The sequence below is a fragment of the Ceratotherium simum genome, chromosome 13, assembly GCF_057802395.1.
Source record: "Ceratotherium simum simum isolate JZ-2026a chromosome 13, ASM5780239v1, whole genome shotgun sequence".
Taxonomy (NCBI): Eukaryota; Metazoa; Chordata; class Mammalia; order Perissodactyla; family Rhinocerotidae; genus Ceratotherium; species Ceratotherium simum.
Genome location: NC_141912.1, coordinates 37,734,103 through 37,758,517, shown reverse-complemented (window position 1 = coordinate 37,758,517; position 24,415 = coordinate 37,734,103). Strand labels below are relative to the sequence as shown.

The 24,415-nt window shown below is 52.3% G+C and overlaps 1 protein-coding gene across 1 annotated transcript; it reads left to right on the top strand.

Moving 5' to 3' along the window:
- Positions 1-1,760: 1,760 nt before the first annotated feature.
- On the top strand, positions 1,761-23,051 carry ETV7 (ETS variant transcription factor 7). The gene is made up of 8 exons (XM_004424207.3): positions 1,761-1,951; positions 3,493-3,628; positions 14,142-14,306; positions 14,731-14,856; positions 17,001-17,231; positions 18,641-18,783; positions 20,395-20,495; positions 20,609-23,051. The coding sequence occupies exons 1-8, from the start codon at positions 1,946-1,948 to the stop codon at positions 20,724-20,726; spliced, it is 1,026 nt and encodes a 341-aa protein (XP_004424264.1). The 5' UTR covers positions 1,761-1,945; the 3' UTR covers positions 20,727-23,051.
- The last annotated feature ends 1,364 nt before the right edge of the window (positions 23,052-24,415 follow it).

Here is a 24,415-nt window from a genome sequence, read left to right as displayed (position 1 = left end):
ACAGTGAAAACCCTTGCTCTTATTTTCTACCCTGAATCCTAATTATGTTTATTAGTTTGTTATGTATCCTTCCAGAATTTCTTTACAAATACCAGTTAAAAAAATATATACATATATTTCCACACAAAAGGTGTCATGTAATACAAACTGTTCTGTACCTTGATTTTTTTGCTTAGCATGGTGGTTAGGCACTGTTCTAGGTATCTTATAAATGTTAATTCATTTACTCTTCATAACAACCTTTTGAGACAGGTATTGTTATTAGCTCTATTTTGTGGTTAAGGAGACAGAGATAATAGCTAGTAGAGAGGGGCAGTAGAGAGGTTAACTAACTTGCTCAAGGGCACACAGCCAGTAAGTGACATAGCTGGTATTCCCAGCCAGGCTGCCTGTCCTCAGAGTCCAGGTCCCTAACTGCTATGCTGTACTGCCCCTTGGAGAGCGTGCCATGGTCCTCAGAGAGCTCATGGTCAGATGCTGCACAGCGTTCTGCTAAACAAATGTACCATAATTTATTTCATCATGCCCCTTTTAATGGATGCCTGGGTTGTTTCTAATCATTTGGCATTATGAGCCATGCTGAAATAAATAGCCATGTACATTTTGAATAGGTACAGGTATATTTGTTGAATAAATTTCCATGGGATTGCTGGGTGAAGGGTGCATGTCATCCGTTAGTTTGCTAGATCCTGCCATACTGCCCTCCATGGATTGTACCACTTTATACATCCAGTGAAGCCTGTTCTTCGCAGCCTCTCCAGCAGATTATGTTATTAAAATTTTGAATTTTTGACAAATTAATGGGTAAAAAGTGATATCAATAATTAATTTGCACATCTTTTATAGTGAGTGAGTCTGAGCATCCTTTTCTATGTTCAGGGGCCATTTGGCTTTTTGTTTCATGTGGACTGTCTATTTATATCCTTTGCTCATTTTTCTATTGGGTTTTTGGCTTGTTCTTACTGGTTTCTAGGAGCTCATGAAATATCAGTGCTAAGCCTTCTTTATAACAGCATCTACACCCTCAGATTTTTGGCAGGTTATTAAGGCTTCTTCCCTCCTTTTCTTTGGCAGGTGGTGGGTTTGCTTTAGTGCTTACAACCTCTCTCGGCTTCCCCTCAAGGCAGGGGGAGTTGAGGCAGGTGCACATGGGTAGTGGGCAGATGGGCGCCACACCTGGCACAGCCAGAGGCCTGGGGAAAGGTGCCAGTGGGGAGCCACTGAGTACTCAGGTCTAGGTCAGGAGGAGCACCACAGGCGCTCTGACGGTGGCGCTGGACCCAGGGCGGTGGGGCCTCCGGTGGGCCAAACGCCAAATGGCAGGCAGCGGCCGGGTTGGGCTAGGAAGGTCACTCACCTCCTAAGCGGAGAGGCACCTGGTCCAGGCAGACAGCATGGGAAGCCCCCTCTCATCCATCTGCGCGATGCACAAGGGTGACATGAAGTTGGTCTGTCGCTGCCTGGAGCGCAGGACCAGGGGTTCCCTCGGCTCCCCAGTTTCCTCAGAACCCCTCCTCCGTCCCCCTGGGAGCCAGGGCCAGGCTCCCCGAGGGGCTGTCCACCGGCGGAAGGATGCTAGCAAGACTAACGCCTCCCTGTCGGCGAGGGGACAGAGCCCTGGGGCTCTGCGCCCGCGGGGGCCAGCCCCTGCCCTCCCCCGAGCCCGCCGGGGCCGTAGGGGAAGCGGATCCCGCTCTTTCGTTTTCGTTTCCCGGAAGGATAGCGATTACCGGAGAGCCCTGCGCGCCTGCTCGCCCCGGGAACCCAAGCGCAGGCTACGCCGCGCTTCTCGAAAGAATTTCCTCCCACGCGACCTTTCAGTGTTCGGGGCCAAGTTAGGGGTTTGGGGAAGGAGCGCCTGAGAGCGCCAGCCTAGGGCCCAGCAGCCGCAGCCAGTGGAGCGCTCACGACGGACGGCCGAGTGGCTCCCTCGCCTCCACCTGTAATGCAGGTAAGAGCCCGATGGCCGAACCAGGCAGCGCGCACGCGGAGCCACCTGCTCCCCATCCCTTCTCCACCACCTCAAATTCCATACCCATTTTATCAGATCTTTTCCCTGGCTGGAATCTTACTTTCCAACGCGTTCCCAACCTCACCATCCATCCTTCACCGCCCCTCGCGCTCCTCCACCTCACTCACCTCCAGTCTTTCCCTCTCTCTTTGAAACCCTCTGTGTTACGTACTGCTCCTCCTACCCCCTCCTCATCCCTACAGCAACCAGATGTGAAGCCCCTACACAAGCCAGACCCTCACAGCTGGCAAACGCCACCACGCAGGCCTCCCCTCCTCAGCAGTGCCCCCCCCCGATTTGTCATGTTCCCCTAGGAGCCTCAGAACTGCCCCCAGAATTGGGCCCCCTTCCCACCTCCAGCCTTTCTCCACTCCCGCCTCTCTAAGATCCACATTCACATCCTAATTTTATCAGACCTCTCCCTGGCCTTCGTACTGAAACCCAGAGCTCTAACCCTCAGCACCTCCCTGGCTGGAGTTTTCCAGGCAGTGGCAGCCCCGGAATTCCCCGTTCCTCATGCTTGGAAGAGGATGGAGGCGCAGACAGGGAGCTTCCTGCAAGTCCTAGGCCTTGAGCCCCTTCTCTAGCTTGGCAAACCCCCACTGCCCGGTGGCAGCCTCTGATGCTGGGTTACCTGGGAGACAGCACCAACTGAGGCAGGGGGGCAGGGGGCAGGGGAGCCGGGCGCTGGCCAGAAATGCAGTGAGAACTACCCCGATAGGGAGTACCTCTTCTGCAGTGGCCAAGGCTTCTGGAGTTTGCTGTGCTGGCTCCAGATCCACAGTCTTTCTGCAGATGGCCCTCCTCAGACACCAAGAGATGACCATAATGCTCTTGAAGATCCTAGAGTGAGAAAGTGCCCCTTGCTGGGACTGGTTTCACTTTTACTTTTCACGATGTGACAGCCTATGGCTGGGCATGAGCCCCAAGGATCCCCCTGTTTGTACAAAATCCTGTCACTCTTTTCATCCCCTCCTCCTGATGGATGAGCCACATCCCCTCTGGGGGCTGGGCTGCTTCTAAAATCGTAAAGATACAGACTTCCCTTGGTGGGATCTTGGTATTCAGAAATTTATCTTTTCTTTTTCTCTTTTGAAAATAGTGTTTACTTGTTTGTTTATTTCTGATTGAAGGTCTTTTTATCCTGGCCCCTCAGGTTCCCTGTGTCCTCTTACCAAGGTTCCAGTGAGTCCCAGGCCCTCAGATTTCCAGCCTACAAGTCAAGAATGGCAGGGGAGCCCTCTGGTGGGGTTAGGCACATGCATGAAAAGCTTGAATTGGAAAGATGTAATTTATCAAGTGTCCACTCTGTACAGGATGTTGATAGTCCCAAGCCGAAGACATATGTGGTTCCTACCTTTAAGGTAGATGCAGAGATGGATGCTCTTTCCCTTTGAAAAAAAACTCTTGATACATTTAAGGATGGCCGAGCCTTCACCAAGATGCTCGTCTTTGACTGCCCTGGCTTTTCCTCTCTCTAGGAGGGAGCACTGGCCAGTTCTCCTGTGAGCCCCGAGGCAGCCACACCGTCCCCAGGCACCCAGGCCCAAGCCAGATGTGCCTCTCGAGTGAACCTGCTGGGCGAGGGGGGAATCTGCAAGCTGCCAGGAAGACTCCGTGAGTAGAGGGGAGGAGAAAGGCAGATGTTTTTAAAGGACATAAATGTGATGTATAAACCTCTTGATCTAAGGAATTGCCTTCCCTCCATTTGCTATTTCTTTGCTAGATTTTCTTTAACTTTGCCTTGGTGAGGAAGTCAGAGGCGGTAAATGTGAATTCTCCCTGTGGGGAGTAAAGCTGATACGGCCATGCGTGAGGGTGGGCAGTCTCCTCATTGGTTGGAGGAGGGTTAAGATGGATGAGCTATTGGGTCCCTTCCAGCCTAAAAACAAAGAATTGGAGACGTTGCCAGTGAGGAAGCTGGACGGGGCTAAACAGTGAACAATTGTGTGTACGTAGAGCCCTCTTTTAAATAATTATGTTTAACTTTTATTGTTATAAAAGTAACATATGCCTATTGTCAAAAATTGAGAAATGGCGGAGAAGCATGAGAAGAATATATAGAACGATCAAATCCACCCAGAGATAACCATGGGAAACGTATTGGCCATATTGTTTCATTTTATTTCCCTAAGTAATGCTCCTGCCCGAGGAAACTCATCACCATGGAGCAGGTTGTAGATTAATGTATTTAAGCCTGTTTCAAATGGCAAAGCTGAGAGGTGGAAAAGCTAAATGACACGCTCCAGATCACACAGGCTTTCCATGCTAAGGCCAAACCTTGGTCCTGCTGATAATCTTCTAAGAGGTGTTTAAATGCACTTCCTAAGCCATGGAAATCATAGGCTAGGTGGCTAGCTGACTGCCGGTGGGATCTTTAATCTGGGTCGGGATCTTGGGGCAGGCACATCTTACCTGGGTTGTAAAGCATCCAGGCCACTTCCTGCTCTGCTGGCCCGGTGGCTGGAACACTGCTTTATTGATTTCAAATCCTTCCGATTTTCTGGCCACAGCCTGCTTTTTGAGCCATCAACAGGATTGAGCAGACTGTGGGGTATGACTTCACAGCCCTTGGGAAGAGCTTGTTGCCCCCAAATACTTCTGCCGTCCACTCCCTGGCATTCTTTTAACGGGGAACAGAGCCTGTCTTTTCACTGTTAGAAGGAAGGCGGGGACTCAACGGACACAAGAGATCCCCAGCGGCAGTGCGATTTGGGGAGGGGATGGGGAGCTCTGTAAGGAATCTCTGTTGCCTCGTTTCGTCCAGATGCCAACCCTGACCGGTAGCTTGGGGCTCAGGGCTGCTCCAGGAGGTGTTTGGCAACAGTCACACAGAGAGTAGGATTTGGGCTCCATTCCCAGCCCAAGCCGTGGTGATGAGGAAAAACAGGACTTTGAGGTGGACCTGAGGCCCTGAATGTTGCTGCTGAGAAGGATCTTACAGGTCATCTAATCAGTCCCCTCAGGGCAGCTCAGGACATGGAGCCTCAGAGGGGGAGAGGCTTCTCTGCAGGGCGCTCTGGATTGTTCCCTCTTGCCTCCCCCCACCCCGTATTCAAAGACCACTCCCACAATCGGCTTGCCCTGGTAGAGACCCTAGATGTCACGTCAGGTAACTCCCTTGTATCCCAAATAAGGAGATGGAGGCCCAGGAGGTTGTGTTCTGCCCAAGGTCATGTAACCTTCAGTCCTGTCCCTTCCCCCTGGGAACCTAGCTCAAGGTTACTGGGTGAGAGGGTACGGGAAGAGCAGTGGGGATTTAGGAAGTTCAGTCACCACCCTGGTAAAGACAATGATGCAAGCCTTTTAATTTTTTGAATCCCCCATCAGTGGGGCCCCTCTGAGATAGTCACCAAGTCTTCCCGCACATTTCCAGTGATGGGAATTTCCTCCCCTCTTGAGCCAGCCTGTTCCCTGCTTACTCAGCTCAGGATGCAGGGTCATTGTGACCTATTTAGAGCTCCTGAAGTACTAGTCCTATTGCCTTGGGTTAGAATTTTCCAGAAGTAGACTCTGAAACACTCCCCCACAGAGGAGAGAAGGAAAGCCAAGAGTGTTCTCTCGGGCCAGGTGGCACTGTGGGCAGCTGGAGCTCAGTCCCAATGGGGACCTTGGGGGCCAGTGAGAGCATACCCTGAGTTATCCCAGCCCGGGGGAAGGCAGCTGGTCTTCATCTACCCACTTCCCATGCACGATGGGATGAGGGTTGCCACCAGGGTCGTCGACTCCCAGCTTTCCCAGGCGCCCTGGACACTGGCTGAGTCAGCGCAGTCAGGTGCCAGCGTTTGGCATTTGCCGCCTTCAGAGGGTAGAGGTGAGAGCAAGGGCCATGGGCGGGGCGCCAACAGAGTCTTCTGTCCTTCTCGTCTTAGATTCCATGACTCATATTTACTTCTGAAAAAATTCAGACAACACAGTTCTTGCCCTTGGTAAATATCTAACAGTCTTAAAAGATAGGGCACATTAAATGACTCATTTTCCTGTAAACAACATCCTCAATAAGCAAACTGCTGACACCCAATGAGGGTTTGACCTTTCAGATGGCTGGGATGATGTCAGCCTGCTTCTCACATTTCTGGAAATTGGGTTTCCATCGCTGGGCATCTTTCTGACATTTATTCCCAGTCGCCCACCCCATTCCCTCCTCCACCTCCAGCTTCCATTCTAGTCATCAGGGCTGATTTGCCTCTGCGGGAAGGTGAACAGACAAAACCAATCTTGCTTGGCTTTGTGAGTCGGCGCCACATGGAGCACATAAGCCATTTCCCGCCAGAGCTCACTTTGCCATGTTTGCCTGAAATAACAAAGATGTGCAGTCAAGCAGTGGAAAGTCCACTCTAAGGACGATTGCAATGTCTAGTGACAGATGGTGGGCTGGGATGGAGGGGTGGGATCCACGGGGGCTCCAGCAGAGTGCCCGCCACTCAGAAAAGGAGATTCACAGCCATGCTTCTCTCTGTGCAAGTGGACAGGGAAAGAGGATTCGCACCTCCCCTCCCCGGGTCTGCATCCATGACGGTCTGCCCAGGCTGGGGTGAGGCAGGGCAGTGCAGGCCATAGGACCACTTGCAGGACCCAGCCTGAGGTCACAGGGAGGAGGTGATGCTCAAGGGACAACTCAGGGGATTTTAAGAGGGGGCACTTTAGAGATGGTCACAGGCACAGCCTCATTCGATGACAGAGAACAAGAGTCATCTGTGGTGCTAATGGCCAGGCAGGGCCTCACACCCAGGTCCTAAGTCTCTCCATTTTCCAGGAGCTTATTCCTGGAAAAAAGCTCCATGAACTTCCCACTGCTGGGTGTAGGGGGATTGAGACATCTCGGTGTTTTGAAACTGACTTTCAGAGCTCCTGGCTGTGACTAGGCCACAGGAGGAGATGTCCAGTGCCACCTCTGATTTTCAGATGTCACGGGCAGAGGGGTGGCACCCCTCTGCAGCTCCCTGGCAGTGTACAACAAGAGAAAAGGGCCCTTGGGGAGCACCAGCAGATCTTTCATGCCCCTGCTCGGGTTCACATCCTTCACAGATGAGAGAGTCCTCGGCACTTATTTTAGTACTAGATACAACTCTCACAAGTGTGGCCTCCGGGTATCCCAGACCAGAGCGTCTCAAGTTTTCCTGTGCACGTGAGTCTCCTGGGAGCCTTGTGGAAATGCAGACTCTGATGCTGCAGGTCTGCAGTGGGGCCTGAGATTCCGCATCTCTCATAAACTCCTGTGCCGTGCGGCTGCTGCTGGAAGTGCGTTCAAGGACCTCATTTTATGCAGCTAAGTCCTGATAGTGATTTTCAAAGTGTTGGTCAAGACTCACTAAGGAGGTGGAATCAGTTTAGGAGTCAAGATAAGTACTGTTAAAAAATGAAATAGAGGGGCCGCGCCGGGGGCATAGCGGTTAAGTGCGCACGCTCCGCTGCAGGTTCAGATCCCGGGCGCGCACCGATGCACCGCTTATCAAGCCGTGCTGTGGCGGCGTCCCGTATAAAGTAGAGGACGATGGGCACGGATGTTAGCCCAGGGCCAGTCTTCCTCTGCAAAAAGAGGAGGGTTGGTATTGGATGTTAGCTCAGGGCTAATCTTCCTCACATACACACACACACACAAAATCATAATGAAATAGAACATATCAAAGTACATCATAAATAATAAAGGTAGCTGTGATTTCATGAATACTTTGATTTGGCTATTTATATCTATATGCATGTGTGGGTCATGGTATAAAATGTATTTTTTACTGTGGGTTGAGTCAGAATGGTTTGAGACAAACATGAAATTGAAATATAATGATGTACACTTAAAATTTATATAATGTTACAAACCAATGTTACCTCAAAAAAAAGAATGTTTTGAGAAACGCTGCCCTAGATCCTGGCATATTGGAAGCAGGAAGTCAGATGGATGCAGGTGGAAAGAGAGAGGCAGTGGAGCGGGGAGGATGGAGGCTAGAAACGAAGCTGTGACTATTGGCAGTGGTGTCCTCACCTGACTGTGAAAGTGAACATGGCAGACGACAAACCGATCAAAGATTCCCCAAACCAACAATTGAGGACAAAGAGCCTCCCTGTCCCTAAGCTGACTCCTTCTTTGGGAAGAAGTCAGGTCAAACCCAGCCAGGGCCTGACTTGGCCACACCCCCACCCTTCTATTCCTCCCCCAGACGGTGCCTTTGTGCAAGACACAACACAACTGTGTGCACTGGCCCTGCCCCCACAGTCAGGTGCCGACCCTAAGGCCGAGTGTCATTACCAAGATTGAAGCAATATTGGCCAAGACAGCCAGGGCAAGCAATGGGTGATGGATTTGAGGGGACTCTGGACAGTGACACACAATCAACTAAGGACAATGGTAATTGCTAAACCGCAGTCGTCATGGCAGAGAAACAAGCTAGTCCCTCTTTTTTCAGGCAGCTCGACCAGTGAAGATGCTGATAATCACAATAAAGGCCATTTCTTGGGTTTTTACTCAGCCATTGTGCTGGGCGTCTGTGTACACTGTCTGATTAAATACACTCAAACAGGCCTGGAAAGTAGATTCTTTTATTATCCCCACCTTACAGATGTGAAAACTGGCCTTAGAGTGAGGTGAATTATCTTGTCCATAGTCGCTCACCAGTGAAATGCTGAAGCTGGTGTTAGAACCCGCGCACCTCAGACCCCACAGCTGCCACTCGCTCTGAGAGCAGCCTCCAGCATCAGAAGATGACAACTCCCGTTTTAGGAGACTAACCAAGCACTTTGCATGTCTCCTGCGTTCCTCCTGGGGACCCTGTCCATAGGTAGAAGCCAGCTGTTAGTTAGTTCTGATTTGGTTGCTAAAAGTTAGTCTAGCTCTGGAGGCCAGTCTGCTCCTGGAGGCCACTTGACCTAGTAAGCTGCAGGGGATTGGTGAGGAGTAGTGGGAATAGCTTTGATCAGGTGGGGAGGGGCAGCTTGAGGGGGACTTGAAACTGGACAGAGGGGTTTTGACTTGATGGGGTTGATAGTTGGGAGCCATGTTAGTGGTTTGAGCAAGAGAGTGAGAGGGGTGCTGGGAAGAGAGACCTGGCTGGGAGGGGCTTGGGGCTGGAGAGGGGCTTGGTCAGGATGCCTACAAGTCTCTCAGGCCCGTCACTGCTTGCTCAGCTCCCTCATTTAGACAATTTATGGAGTTATGGAGTTTATGGAGTATCTATGAGGGCAGTGGAGGGCAATACAGCCGAGGACGGGGAGGGGACCCCCCACGTCCAGCCGTGCTCTGGGAGTGGGGGGACAGAGTGCTGACTCTTCAGGGAGACACCTGAGCCTTCCAGCTGTGTCTTGGACAGGCAGCTCCTCCGGCTCCCCCAGCCAGGGGCTCTGCCCAGATCTGTCCCCGAAGCTGGGAGCCGGCCAAGCTGGAAATCCCCAGTGAGCAAGTCGCTGGGGCACGGAGAGTAAGGTGAGAGCAGGCTGGAGTCCTGAGAGCCCAAGATGGTTGACGTGAAGGAACTGAAAAATACAGTGGATCATTGTGGATCATTGCCGGGAGAGGGAGAAGCCATGGGCTGGTCTGCAGGTGGCGCCCCAAGGGTGGGATTAGATTGGGAAGCGGAGTCCCAGCAAGGCTCATAGCAGAACTGGGAGGGAGACTTCTCCGGGAGTTGGCGCCTTAGGTAACTCTCACCAGCCACCGTGTGTTGAGGTCTCGGGTGTGCTGGGCCCCCTGCCAAGCGTTTTACACGTGTTACCTCATTGAACAGCAGGAGCTGTCTTTGTCTTGGAAAGCGCTTCCCACATGCTGGACACTGGTCTTAAACTGATTATCTCATAGAATCCTCGTGACAGCCCTGTGTGGCCAGTGCTGTTTTTGTCATCGTCCTCATGACAATAAGGAAACTGAGACACAGTCATTTAGTTCGAGTCATTTACAACTGGCCTGGCACCATCATCGGTACTTTTTGTTGTTGTATGTTATTACTTTTACTTTTTTTTAGGTGTAATTTGCATACAATCCAGTGTACAAATCTTAAGTGTACAGGTCCATGAATTTTTATGTATGTACTGGCGCGTGTAGCTGAGAGCATCTAGATCAAGATCTAGCTGTTTCCATGCCCCAGGAAGTTCCCTTGTGTCTCTTCCCAGTCAATTCCCCTCCAAAGGGTGACCCCTATTCTGATTTCTGTCCCTAAATTAGCACTGTCTGTTAGCAGTAAACTGTTGATCGTAGTTTTATGTCTGGCTTACTTTCTTTCAACTTAACAGCTTTGAGCTTTATCCACGCGTTGTGTGTAGCCGTCGTTTGTACTTTCTGTTTTATTGCCACGCAGCATTCTGTTGCATGAAAACATGACAATTTGTCCATTCTCTGGCTGATGGCTATTTGAGATGTTTCCAGTTCTTTTCTATTATGAACAGAGCCACTGTGGACATTCGAATACGTGTCTTTCGGTGGATTCGTTCACCATGTCTCTTAGGTCTTTACTTAGGAGTGGAAATGTCGGGTTGGGTGGCATGTAGCCTGGGCTCCTAACCTCCGCACCACACTGCCCTTCAAACAGCATAGCAGCCCAGAGGGGCAATGTTGTTATCCTATTTCACAGAGTGGGAAATTGAGGCTGAGAGAGGGTGAGTGGCTTATGAGGTGACTTGGCTAGCAAGGGGCTGAGCTGGACCAGACCTTGAGCCTGGGGATTTGGCCCAGAGCCAGGTGGCTGATCCAGTAAGTGGCATTTTGACTGGTGTGAGGGGCTTTGACCTGCTGCTGGGTTTGATTGAGACCTTGGTGGCTAACCCACTGCTTGGAACTTGGTTCTTTCCTGGGGCTCAAGCCCTATTGGAAAAGCCTTTTGGCCTTAGTATTCTTTGAAGACATGAGGAACATGTCTTAAAAAGGTCCCCTTTCTTTATTTATTAGACTGGAGGTGCTGGCAGCAACGGGCTGAAAGGTGAGGGTAGGAGAGAGCAGGAGGTAATGAAAGAAAAACCAAATTCCACTCCAGGAAGATGACAGGCTTCAAGTTTCCGGATGCTACTGTGGGCTATGTGGGACCTCAGGGTCTCTCAGAGACAGCTTGTGAAGTCCCCTGCTCATCTCTCTGGACCCGGGAGCAGGACCACACCTGTGGTTGATAATATCTGCAAAGTTCAGGGTTTTCCACTCTTTGTTTGATTTTAGTGTTTTCGTGGAGGCAGAGAAGCCACAGGGGTGTGGAATCCATCCCCACCCTCTGCCCAAACACAGGAAAATGTACCCCTCGCTCAGGAGTTGTAAGTTTGAATCTTCAGGCTGACAGCCTCAAATATCATGAAATAGGCAACCCCACGAATAAAGCAATTGCCAGTGGCGCTCGGAGCCCCGCAAGCCCTGGCTGGCAGTGCAGGCCCACCCCGACACCTAACGTCATCATCGTGTGGTCTCTACGTTTTACACCATTCAGCTTTCTACATCTCAATTCTGTACCACGGGACTGATCTCCCACGGACGCTCTAAATTTCTCTCTCCACCAGCAGGGCCACCTTTTCCCTGCATTCCTGCCAGGTGTAGTATTATCATGAAAACGACATCTCCTTCTCTGTGCCTGTCCCTGACTGTTGAGGTCACATCTTGCCACATGGTTGTTAGTGGATCTGCTCTGCTGCAGAGGTTCTCAGCGGACAGTGATTTTGCTCCCCGCCCCTTGGGGACAAGTGGCTATGTCTGCAGACATTTTTGGTTGTCACAACTCGTGGGGGGATGTGCTGCTGACATCTAGTGGGTAGAGGCCGGAGATGCTGCTAACCATTCTGCTAAGCTCAGGACAGCCCCACTGCAAGGAATTATCAGGCCTGAAGTGTCAATAGTGCTGAGGCTGAGAAATCCTGCGCCACTGTGAATTGCTGGCAAGTATTTTTGTCTTTTAAAAAAAAATCAATTTAGAGATGCTCTTTGACCTATGACAGGCATTAGCCCTTTATCTGTCATCTGCATTCCAAATATTTCCCCCAAATCTGTCCTCTTTTAGTTTGGTTTATGGTACCTTTTGCCACACATACAAAAATTAAGGTAGCCAAATGCGTCTTTCATTTTTTATTATAGCCTCTGAGTTTCCCGTCATGGTTGAGGTCTCCCCTACCCTTGTTTGGGACATGTGGCTTCCTATTTCCTCTTAGATTGAGGTTTCTATTTTTCTGTTCATTAGGCCTTAATCCATCTGAAATGGATTTTTGTGAATGTGGGAGGTGAGGGTCCAAATATATTTTTTTCCAGGGGGAGAGCCAGTTGTGGTTTTACTGTATCTTAAATTAACTATCGTTTCCCACTGAATTAAAATCCCACCTCTGTCACGTATTAACTTTGAACACGCGCACACGCTCACACACTCACGTACACACAATTCTGGCCTCCCTCTTCTTTTCCAATGATACCTGTTGATCTTAGGTTAATGCCGTCAGATCTTGATTACACGGCTTTGTGGTATGTGGTACCATAAAGGCCAGTTGTCATCTCCATTTTTTTTCCCCTCAAATAACTTTTTGGTCAATTTCAGACGTTTATTCTTCCTGCTTATTCATCCTTAGGTCCCACAGTAAAGTAAGGGAAGCCCCTCCTTCCTCCTGAGCTGGGCTCCGTCGCTCTGCTTTCTGCATCTGTAGTCAGTGTACCTTCCCTTTGTGCTGCTTACCAGGATCATCTTTAGACAGTCATTGGTTGTTGGGGTCCCTCCTCCTGCCAGCCTAGCTCTGTGCTGTGTCCCCAGCAGTGGGACAGTGCCTGGCACATGGCCGGTGCTCGTTAGATACTGGCTGATGGATGAATGAGTAGGTGAAGTACATCTTTTTTTCTTCAGACATGAAAACTAGTATTGTCTCTTGTGTTGTCTTGGGTACAAGGCAGTCAGAGGTTGGTTTAGTCTTTGTCACTGCCAAGGTGTGGCCTTGGACAGTCGCTGCTCCCCTCTGCCTCAGTTTCCCTACCTGTCAGACTGGACCCCCTGAGCCCTGAGCTCCTCCCACTCTCTCGTGGCTGGGGGTTCTGAGAGGGACGAGAAGCTCTTGGGAGGAGAAGCCCCACTGAGAGCGAACCACCGGGCCGAGCCATCGCAGTGCCGGGGCCCAATGCTGTGAAGGGCCCATGAAAATGTTCCAATTCTTCTAAAATCAGAAGAAAAAAATGAACTTTTAGGCAGAAGAAAATGTTTTAATATATAACAATATGCTCCTCTTTATACCAGTGCAGCCATAAAATACAATTTAAAATATTTTTTCAGTGGAGGAAGGGGCCCATGAAGGCAAGACACAGGGGCCCATGTGCGTCATAATGAGGCCCTGCTAAACACGACCCCAATGGTGAGGTAAAGAATTGGTGTTAGGAGCATAACAGGCCAGGCAGAGTAAAAGCGTCAGGGGAATAAAGGAAAACGGCCACCCCTCTGAGTGTTGCCAGAGACGAGAACACACGATCTGAATATGGGTGTAAGAGACTCCGTTGTCCTCCGGGCTGTTCCCCAAGCAAACCCACGTCTAAGTTGGCACAACAGAGCAAAGAGTACAGCAGCCAGACACCCGGGATCCAGGCCTGGCTGTACCGCATGCTACCTGTGTGACCTCGGGTGAGTCACTTCGCCTCTGGGAGCCTCAGTTTCCTCATTTGGAAAACAGTAACAGTGACACCTTCTTGGTAGGACTGTTCAGTCATTCACACAGTTACTCAACACACGTCTATCGAGCACTTACTATTCCAGACACTGTCCTAGGTGCTGAATACATACAGCTGTGTGCCCAGCACACCCAGCCCAGTGCCTGGCACATAGTAGTTCCTCATTAATCATTTGTTGAGTGAATAATTGGAAAACAGGCCAGGGGGAGAGTGGAAGGAGTACCAAAAATAAATAAGTGATTACATACTTAATGCGTAGATAATGATAAACACGAACACATAATTTTATTAAATGTAAAATGTAATTACAAAGAAAGGAAGGTACCAGGAAGGAAAAGAACAGGACACAGTGACAGAGAAAATGACTGGGCATGAGGAGCAGGACAGGAGAGCTTCTGCTCAGATGGAGTGTTCAGGGTGGGCTTCTCTGAGGAGGTGACATTCAAGTGAGGGCCTGATGGAGGAGGAGGAGTGATTGATGGGAGGAGAGCTCCCGCCCTGCCCCGTGCCCTCCCCCCAGCCTGAGTCCTTGTGTTGCAGGCATCCAGCCGGCGCTCTGGAGCAGGGAGGATGTGCTGCACTGGCTGCGCTGGGCCGAGCAGGAGTACGCTCTGCAGCGCACCGGGGAGCACGGGTTCGAGATGAACGGCCGCGCCCTCTGCATCCTCACCAAGGATGACTTCCGGCTTCGCGCACCAGGTTCAGGTCAGGGAGACTCGCTGGCTTCCCTCTGAAACGTTCTGATGGACACCTGGGTGGGCCCAGGAGGGAGATGGAGGGGGCGTCGGTGGGAGCATCATGCTCCCCTCCCAGCACTGCAGACGCCCCTCTTTCCATGATGTTTGCCTGGTAATTCGCAGCTAGAATCTGCAGTAAAGGAGCCACTTTGGGGGTTGTTTTCAGGGTCGCAGGGGCCTGTCCTGCTTTCTCACGTTCCCCTCCCCTTCCCTGTGGCCCTGGTCTCCCCACCCATTTCCACGCTACCGCCTCTCACGCCCATCAGCACGAAGCTTGTAAGCTTGTGACGGGACAGGACCGCCCTCACCCAAGAGGCAGGTGACTGCAGGGGAAGGCGCTGGCCCTCCCCACCAGCCTGCTCAGCAGCCTGCCCTCCGGCCCCCACCCCCAGGTGACGTCCTGTATGAGCTGCTCCAGTACATCAAGACCCAGCGGCGAGCCCTGGTGTGTGGGCCCTTTTTCGGAGGGGCCTTCAGGCAGAAGATACCCCCTCGGCACTGCCCCTGCCCCCTGGAAGGTGAGGCGGCTCTTCGCGGAGCTCTGAGACCCTCCTCCAAACGAGCCTCATTGGGAGGCAGGGCTTCCTCCAGGCAAAGCAGCGAGAGAGGCGGGATGTGGCCGAGCTCCCCCCTCCTCCCTGCCCTGCCTCCTCACCTCCCTTCTGCCCTCTGGGACACTCCCGGTGGCCCTTGGTACTGCGGCCCTCTGGCTGAGAAGACTTGCCTCTCGTCTCCTCGTTTCTCTGCTCTCCTCTCCGCAAAGAGTTGTTGTGCGGTGTCTCATTTCCCCTCCTCCTGATCTTTCCACGGATACCCCTCTGGTCAGGGTCTCCAGGGATCTGAGCATAGGGATGTCCACATCCCCTCTCAGTCCTTATTCACTGTGACCTCTCACAGCCTTCAACCCAGTGGCCACCCTCCTCCCCCAGACTCTTCCCCTGGCTTCCAGGACACCCCGCGATCGCTCCTTCTCAGTCTCCTGGTCTCTCCCCTTACCCCTACTTGTAAACATTGGGGTGCCCCAGGGCTCAGGGGGCCTCTTCTCTCTCTGTCTACACTCAGACCTGGGTAATCTCATCGGGTCTCGGGTGTCAAATACCACCTAGTGCCGATGGTTCCCATATGACCCGGACCTCTCTGAGTTCCAGACTTGCGCACCCCTCACTGCCTGCCCCACACCGGGTCTCTAACAGGCATCTCAGCCCTAACGGCTCCCAAAGCAAATGCTTGACTCCTGCTCCCCCCTCCGCCAACCCTGCTCCTCTCAGTCTTCCCTCTTCAGCAAAACACAGCTCCATCCTTCCAGTTTGCTCGGGCCAAAACACTGGATGTCATCTTTGCTCACGTTTTCCCTCCCACTCTCATCCCGACTGTCAACACATCCTGTTGGCTCTACCTTCAAAATCTACCCAGAATCTAACCGCTTCACACACCTCCACTGCTGCCATGTCCAGCCCCCATCACCTCTGGAGAAGCTCCTCTCTGGTCTCCTTACTTCCACTCTTGACCTCCTGCAATCTATTCTCAATAGCAGCCAGAGAGAGTCATAAATCAGGTCATGTCACTTCTCTGCTCCAAATCTTCCAGTGGCTCCCGTCTCACGCAGAGTCAAACCCACAGTCCCAACAATGACCTCCCCACCCTCTGCTGTCCTCTCCCACCCATCTCCCCTTTACTCATGCTGCTCAGCCACGCTGGCCTCCTTGTTCATTGAACAAGCCAGAGACACTCCTGCCTCAGGGCCTTTGCACTTCCTATTCCCTTTGCTTGGCATTCCCTTCCCTAAATACCCACAGAGCTCACTCCTCTACCTCCTTCAAGTGTCTGTTCAAATGTTAACATGTCAGTGAGGCCTTCCCTGACCAGCATGCACCTGCACCTTTCCCAAGGTTCCCTATCTGCCTTATAGTGCTTTAGTTCCCCGCATATTGTATACTATTTCTATTTTTTTTTTTTGTGAGGAAGATTAGCCCTGAGCTAACATCTGTTGCCAATCCTCCTCTTTTTGCTGAGGAAGATTGGCCCTGGGCTAACATCTGTGCCCCATATTCCTCTATTTTATATGGGATGCCACCACAGCATGGCTTGACAAGTGGGGCATTGGTCCACGCCCGGGATCCGAACCCACGAACCCCGGGCCACCAAAGTGGAGTGCATGAACTTAACCGCTATGCCACCAGGCTGGCCCCTATTTTTAAAAATTTTAATCATCTATCCACGCCCCCACCCCCTGCAAATATAAGCTCCATGAAGGCAGGGGCATTTTTGAGTTCAGTGATGTGTCCTCAAGATTCTTAGAACAATGCCTGGCTCGTAGAAGTTGCTCAGCAAATGTTTATTGGGTGGATGGAGAGGACATTGGACAGAGAATCAGGGCACCTGTGTTCTGGGCCTGGCTCTGTCACCCCTTGGCTTTGTGAACAGATTGTACAGATGAGGGAACAGGTTTGAGATATCAAGTTACTTGTCGGGGAGCTGGAGTTCGCACCAGGCTGTCTGGCCCCCACTCCTGCCCTCCACCACCTCCCTGACCTTCTGACCGGGGGCTGGATGGAGGAAGAGCATTAGGAGTGCTCGCACGGGGCTCCCAGGCACATCATGAGGGGGTCTGGACTGGGGGAGGCTGAGGACCGCAGAATCAGTGTTGCTCATCTGCTTGCAGAGGGGACCGGGCCTTCTCAGGTGGCCCCCCGAAGGGACCTCCTGCAGCAGCCACCAGACCTGGGGCTTGCCAGCTCCTTGAACCACCTGGATGCCCCTGGCCTGGCCAGCTGGCCCCTCGGCACGGAGGAGTCCCTCAACCTACCTCACTGTGTGGAGTTCGGCTGCAGGGCTGAGGGGGCCTGCCCCTGCCCCCCAGTGCCGCAGGCCCCCATCGACGGCAAGATTGCAGGTGAGTAGGAGGCTGTGTCCCCCCACCTGTAGGGAGGTGTGCTGAGGCCAAGTCCCAGAGGGGTCACAGGTGACGAAGAGGAGGGTTGTTTTCATCTCGGGGGTGAGAGGGTCTGTGCCGGGTGGTGGGGGTGTGGGGTGACTGTCCTGTGTACTGGCCACAATCTGGGTGGCCAAGCCCACCCTGTCCCCAGGACAGCGACAGTTTAGCCAGTCACAACAGTCAGACAGTCAGATTGGTATGAAGTTTCCCCTCTTTAAAACTTTATTTATTTTTAAATAGTTGAGTGCTTACTACATGCCGGCATGGTTCTAAGGCCTTTATTTAATCCCACAACAGCCCTTTGAGGTTGGTATTGTTATTAGCCCCATTTTACAGATAGGGAAAAATGAGGCACAGAGAGGTTAAGTGACTTCCCCATGATCACACAGCAGTAAGTGGCAGGATGTGAGCCCAGGTGGGTCCGGCTCCAGAGCCTGAGCTCTAACCAGGTGATACACTCCCACTCCACATTCGTTGTTAAAAGATTGACTAACAGACGGGCAACCAGACAGACTGACAGATAAGCTGCCCGCCTTTCCAAAGGGTGTTTTCTAGTCTGGCGGGGCTACTGCATTTATTCTAAGACTAGAAGGCAGAAGCCTGGCTTCTTGGTTGGAAATGGCTGGGAATCACTAAAACACAATGATTTGGTCTTTTTAATAATAATACTTAGCATTCCTTGAGCACTTGCTCTGTCCCAGGCACCATGCTGAGGGTGCTTTCGTCTCTGGTGTTCTTAATCCTCACGTCACCCCATATGCGGAACTGGGTTGGAAGAGGTTGGGTGACTGGCTGGAAATGACCCAGCCAGGCCGCCCCGGGAGTGGGACTTAGGTCTTGCTCCCAGGCTTCCTCTGCCGCTTGTCTTCTGTGGTGGCACATTTGGTTTTCCTGAACCTCCCGTTAGGGGCCCGAGAAGCTGGATGTCATGGACCTGGTTTAACAGAGATCCAGGAGGCTGAGTGACTGGGCCAGGGGCAGAGAGGGACTTGGAGACAGGGCTCCGGCCACCGGCCAGCACCCACACCGCCTGCCCCGCTGCCTGTCCCCACGTGAGGGGGGCGTTGGTGACTGCAGAGCTGAGTCAGACTCCCTGCTCTGCCTGCCAGTTAGGAGCTCGGGGCCTTGGGATATGACTGTACCCCTCTGAACCCATTTCCTCATCTCTCCCTGGGGATGACCTAGACTTAGGGAGATTGAGTGAGACACTGAATAATGAGCCCCACGAGTAGCTGTTCCTGTTAATACCGTCACCTTCACCATCCTGCCGCACGCCTGGGCCCCAGCCCCGAGAGCCCCAGCGCCCCTTTCTTGTGCTCACAGCGCCGGGAAAGCACCCCGTCTGCACCCCCTGTGCTCAATTGCAGACTGCCGGCTGCTGTGGGATTACGTGTACCAGCTGCTCTCTGACACCAGGTACGAGCCCTACATCAGGTGGGAAGACAAGGACGCCAAGATCTTCCGAGTTGTGGATCCAAATGGGCTCGCCAGACTTTGGGGAAACCACAAGGTGAACCTCAGCCAGCAGGCGGGATGGTCTCAACATATCAAGAAGAGGACAGAGCAGGGGGTCAGAGTGGACCCCTCAGCACTAGGGGACAGTCCTCAACTGACAGGGGCTTCACCAGCAGCCCCAGAAGTGTTTGGATCATTTTATTTTGGGAAATCCCGAGGGATAGACAGTTACTTCTTGAGGATGGAGGCTGTCCCTGAACTCAGGGATCTTGCCTTCTAATTGCTTAATCCCACCTTTGCTCAGCGTTTGAGCCTTTCAGAGCTTGTTTACATGAGTTGAGCATTGCATGCTATGGGGCCATTAGGCCAGATGAGGAAGCTGTTCCCTGGAGGAAGCTGGGACAGAAACCCAGGTCTCAGTGCCCGCAGGAGCATCGGGTGTCAGGGCTGGAAGGGCCTGGGGACGACGGAGGCCAGGGTTCCCAACGTGAGGAACGCCCATACCTAAATGGCGTCTGCCGGGGGTTCTGGGTGCTTTACTCCAAATTCTAATAATTAAGTATTTATTTTAGTAAGAATTAGGATTAAAAAATTTAACTGCTATGCTAATCTCATGATTTACAGTGGTGAAATAAAGCAACTGTCCTTGTCTGTAAATAAATTCACTTAAGTTAAAAAAATGAATCTTGTAAAGAAAACTGTTGACAGTAATGATAATCTGTAGTATGAGCATTTCCTAAATTGGTACAGCATTTGATTGCCCAGCACTACTCTGAGGGTTTTACGTGTATTAACTCATTCAATCCTCACAAGAACCTCGTGAGGCAGATATTATCAAGTGGGGAAACTGAGGCACAAAGTGGCTTATCAACCTCTCCAAGAGTTTGCAGCGAGTAGGTGACAGAGCAGGGACTTGAACCCAGCCCCTGTAGCTCTGTGCTCTGCTCTATTTTGTTGCCTCTCAGTAGTGCTGGTGGCTGGAAGGATGCAGATGACTGAAGTTTGGGCATCCTTATCTGGTCAAATCCCCGTATAGTACAGGGAGGGAAACTGAGGCCCAGAGAGTAGCAATTCCATTTAATGCGTGCGCTCATGGATTAACTAATTTAATCCTCGCAACAAATCTGTGAGACGGGTGTTTTTATCCTCATTTTATTGCTGGGGAAACAGATTCAGAGAGGTAAGGAAACTCATCCGAGGTCACACAGCTGCCAAATGGAGGAGCTGGGGCTTCATTGACCCCAAAGCCTAGTCTCTTTGCTCCTACTCTGTACTGCCCACCCCCCAGAGAGAAGAAACCATGCCTTGGCCAAAGTCACGCAGCTGGTGGCAAGGTCCTCGTACCACCCACCATGCTGTGTCTTCGACTAAATATATCTTTATTTGTTACTACTTGTGACATTCGCTATTTAAAAGTGGCCTGCGATTCACTCCTGCCCTGTGGTTCTCACCCAGGTGGGTGAGAGAACCATCCCATTATTTCTCCCCGACCTTCCCCTGCCTTTCTCCTTCCACACTCAAGAGGACTCTCCTACACCCTCATAGCACCCTGGGCTGAGGGGCTAAAAAACCATCCAGTCCAACCTGCTCCCTTCCCAGTGTGGAAACCGAGGCCTGGAAGGAGCGGGGTGGAGTGGGGGTGACACAGGGCTGCTTTGCCTTCCAGAACCGGGTGAACATGACCTACGAGAAGATGTCCCGTGCCCTGCGCCACTACTATAAGCTGAACATCATTAAGAAGGAACCGGGGCAGAAACTCCTGTTCAGGTGAGCCACCTAGGGGCCAAGGTGCAAAGGGGAAGCGGGGCTGGGGTTGGGTGGGCTGGAAGCCCCCTGCAGCTGGGGCAGGGGCTGATTTGCAGCTGGGGCCTGGCTTCCAGATTTCTGAAGACACCAGGGAAGATCATCCGGGACAAGGGCAGCCGCCTGGAGGAGCTGGAGAGCCAGGAGCAGGACAGGCTGGATTTCAAGGAGAAGATTCAGGAAGTCTCTCCATGAGGAGCACGTGGACTCCGGGCACCAGGCACCGATGGGGCAGAGACTGAGTCTCCCATGATGGCAGCTGGCCGCGCGGCGCCTCCTCCCTCCTCCCAGGGTAGCTGGGTTTTGTACTTGCGGGATCACAGCTGTTGTCTCGGACCTCAGAGCTGCCTGGGGACCTGGGAGGGCTGAGAACTGGGAGGCCCCACATCCAGGACACTATGGGGGGCATCATTCTTTGCGCAGCCTTGGGGTAAGTGGGGACACAGGGAGTGAGCTCTCTCCCTGCCCTGCCCCTCGGTACCTGCCTAGCTTGGGAGAGACAGCTGGGCGCTGAGAGAGATCCAGCACAACTCCTTCAGCTTCCAGAAGAGGCAAGCAGAGGTCCCTCGCTGAGCCTCAGCTTTCCTCATCTGTAAAAGGGGCATGCTCAGGAAATGCGCCCTCAGGGGGCTGATGCATGAAATGGAAAAAAGAACGACTGCTTTGTCAACCTCGGTACTAATAGCAACAACGATACCTGACGTTGAGGTGCTGGCTGTGTGCCTGGCCTGGTGCTAAGGGTCCTGCCTAGATTTTCTCTCATTCAGTTCACACACCAGCCCCCTGAGATTTAAAGATGAGGAAGTGGAGGCAGAGGCTTGCAGAGCCGGGCGCCTCTCCACAACCCAGTGATGTCACCTGTTTTCTGTCAGTGCCTCAGAATGTATCAGGCGCTTCTCATCAGAGGCCACGGCCCCAGCTCTCTGCCCTCAGCGTCTTTGCTGAACAGTTCCTTTCCCTTGGCCCAACCCCCTTGTCCTCAGTTTTCAGTCCTTTGGTAACTCTGTGGCCATGACCCAGTGAAGATTGCCCCTCCCCCGCGTGGCTCCCTATGCTCGCATACCCGTATCTGCAGCGTGACCTTGGGCAGCTGTTACACTCTCCGGAGCCTCAGGTTTCTCATCTGTGAAATGGGGATGCTACTCCCGACCTGATCTCACAGGATTGCCAGAAAACTTCGCTAACACAATGTTTGTGAGGTGCTCTGTGAGGAGCACTTAATCTGTGTTAGCCAGGAAAACTCTGCAAACCAAAAACTGCTCTAAAGCATGAGCGTGCCTCTGTCCTGTTAGTTCAGCTTCTCCTCTCTGCTCCCCAACCCCCAGTGCTGGCCAGGGCCTCTGAGGGCCAGAGCCTCTGCCCTGCAGCCTCCCGGGGAGGTGGGGGGAGCGAGGGAAGGGGGTGCTATCACTGAATCGAAAACAGAACTTCTTGGATTCGCATCTTCTTTCTTGGAGGGAGGAAACCACCTCTGCCTCTCCCCTCCAGCGAGTCAGGAAACCCCCGTGTGGTGAGCCTGAGCTGGCCGTGAGTCACTGACGGGAGAAGCTGATAAGGGTCTTGGACTTTGGGACTCAAAGCTGTGACCGCTCATGAGCAGGGAAACTCCTGGCTTAGTCCTGCCTGGGGTTCTCTGCAGTTCCACCCCAGGAGGGGCCAGCCAGGTGGCCTTGGCAAAAAGGGTCAATAGGAAAATCCTTGCCTCCGCTCATCTCCCCTGGGACTATTCCATCCCCAACTTTGCTCTAGGATGAACCCACACCCCATAGCTTTTCTCATCGTCCCCTGCCCAGAACTACATAACTGGACTGGAGGACTGCCCAAATCCACTTGCCCAGCCCTTTCTTTTATAGATAAGGCAACTGAGGCCAGAGAGGGAGAGTGACTTCCTCAAAGTCACACAGCCGGACTCAGCGTGCTAGCTTCTAATGCTGCCATGTTTCTTGTCTCGCATCTTGCTCATGGGTCCAAGATGTGGAGGTTTAAACAAGACGATGGTGTCGTAAGTCACTTCTTTAGGTTATGATGTTGGCATTTGCCTGCTGCTGTGTTAATAGTTGTCAATCGCACGGACTATGTCTTCACCCAGCAGGAGACCTCTCTTTGGGCCAGGAATGGGCCGTGGGCTCAGGCAGGGTCCACCGCCCCGGATCCCAGATCCTTGGACTCTCCACTCGGCCCTGGGCTGAACTCCACCTTTCCCCACCTCCCTAGGCCCATTAGGCCCTGGCCTGGGCTGGACACCTGGGTGCCAGGAATAAAGGGATTCACTCAGCCCTTCCTTCCATGCGCATTAATCGGCACCTGCTGTGTACCTGGCACCAGGTGAGGCTCTGGGTTTATATCCACTTTACACAACTAGATTCCTGAAAAGTGGTAGGTCGCTGACAACTACATATGTCAAAGTGAACTTCCTCACAATTTTAAAAAGCAGGAAATGTATTCTCATGGTTTGAAAAAGTAGCCAACCATGCCTTTCTTTTTTTGCCAGATTATATTAAACTCACAATAAATAATTTATGAAAAAAAGTGAGTATGTTAAGAAATTCGTTAATTAAATCAATGGTCCAAGTCACTGTCTCCATCCAGTCAAGTGGCTGACAATATTAACCCAGAAGCATGGGCTCCCATATTCCCCATCTTCTCGATTATACGGATTCTTGCTGAGAAAATCTTTTTCCCTCCTAAGGAAGCTCCAGATCCAGCCCTCTCCCCAGCTTTATTGAGACACGATTGACATGTAACATTGTGTAAGTTTAAGGTGTACGACGTCTGGCACGTTCTTTAATCCTGGTGGCCCTGCCACGTTCGGGCTCTTACTGCAGGCAGCCCGGGCTGATGCTGGTGATCCGTTCTCCTTCTCTTGCAGGATCCCAGTGGTGGCAACCTTTCTTGGCTTCTTCCTCTGGTCCCTCCCTATGATGTTAATTCACATTTTCTACTCAAGTGTTCTCTCAACAGTTTTATAGTGACGTGCAGGAAACACATTTACAGGGCAAGGTCTCGATACCGCCCATCTATCCAGCGTCTGGTGGTAAATGCGAGGGTGGTGCTGGCTCAGAAGGAGCTTGTTGAAGGCTGGTGTCAGGTCCCCTCCTCCGCACTGGCTTGGCCACTTGGTGGGACCTCTGAACTTAGCCGCCAATCGGACAGCCCCAAGATTTGGGTGGGGAGTTTAAAGTGGGTTGTTCTGAAATCAGAATGTGCATATTTCAAAAATATTTTAGTCATGATCTTGATTTTTTAAATTCCCAAATCTTTGTAGGATAATCGCTCATATGGGGAGGGCTGGGGGTGGGGGTGGCACACAGAGGAGAGCAGGGCCCCGCCCTCGGGAAGTTCACACGCCAGTGTGGGAAGCAGAGGTGGCTGGTGAGCAGACGCTGTCGCAGTCCCCAGGGAGGCGTGCAGTGAGAGCACGCCCGTGGGGTCAGCAGGGGACAAAGTGGCATTGGTGAATTCTGCTTGGGAGGCACCAGGAAAGGTGTCCCTAAGGAGGATCATACAGGCTCCTGCTGTTTCCCCCCTTCCCTTTTGGAGGGTGTGGTCTGGAGGCAATGGGGTGCTGTGGGCCTTCTGATCATGAGGGGTCAGGGAGAATGCGGGGTGCAGGGGAACCAGGAGCGGGGCTGACTGCAGAGGCCCGTCCCTGAGGGAGGGCAAAGGGGTCTTGAGGTTCATGCCTGGGTCAGCCTGGCTCACTGAGACAGGGAAGGGGCCGAGCCCCTCCCGAGGGTGAGGAGGGAGGCTTTGGGGAGAGGGAGGGGCTGTCTGACCCATGCGGAGCAGCCAGAGGAAACTCCCCAGGGCGGCACCTGCACATAACCCACTTCCCGGGGCAGCTGATGCTTGAGAGGAAAAGCATCGCTTGAAGCCAGTCCACA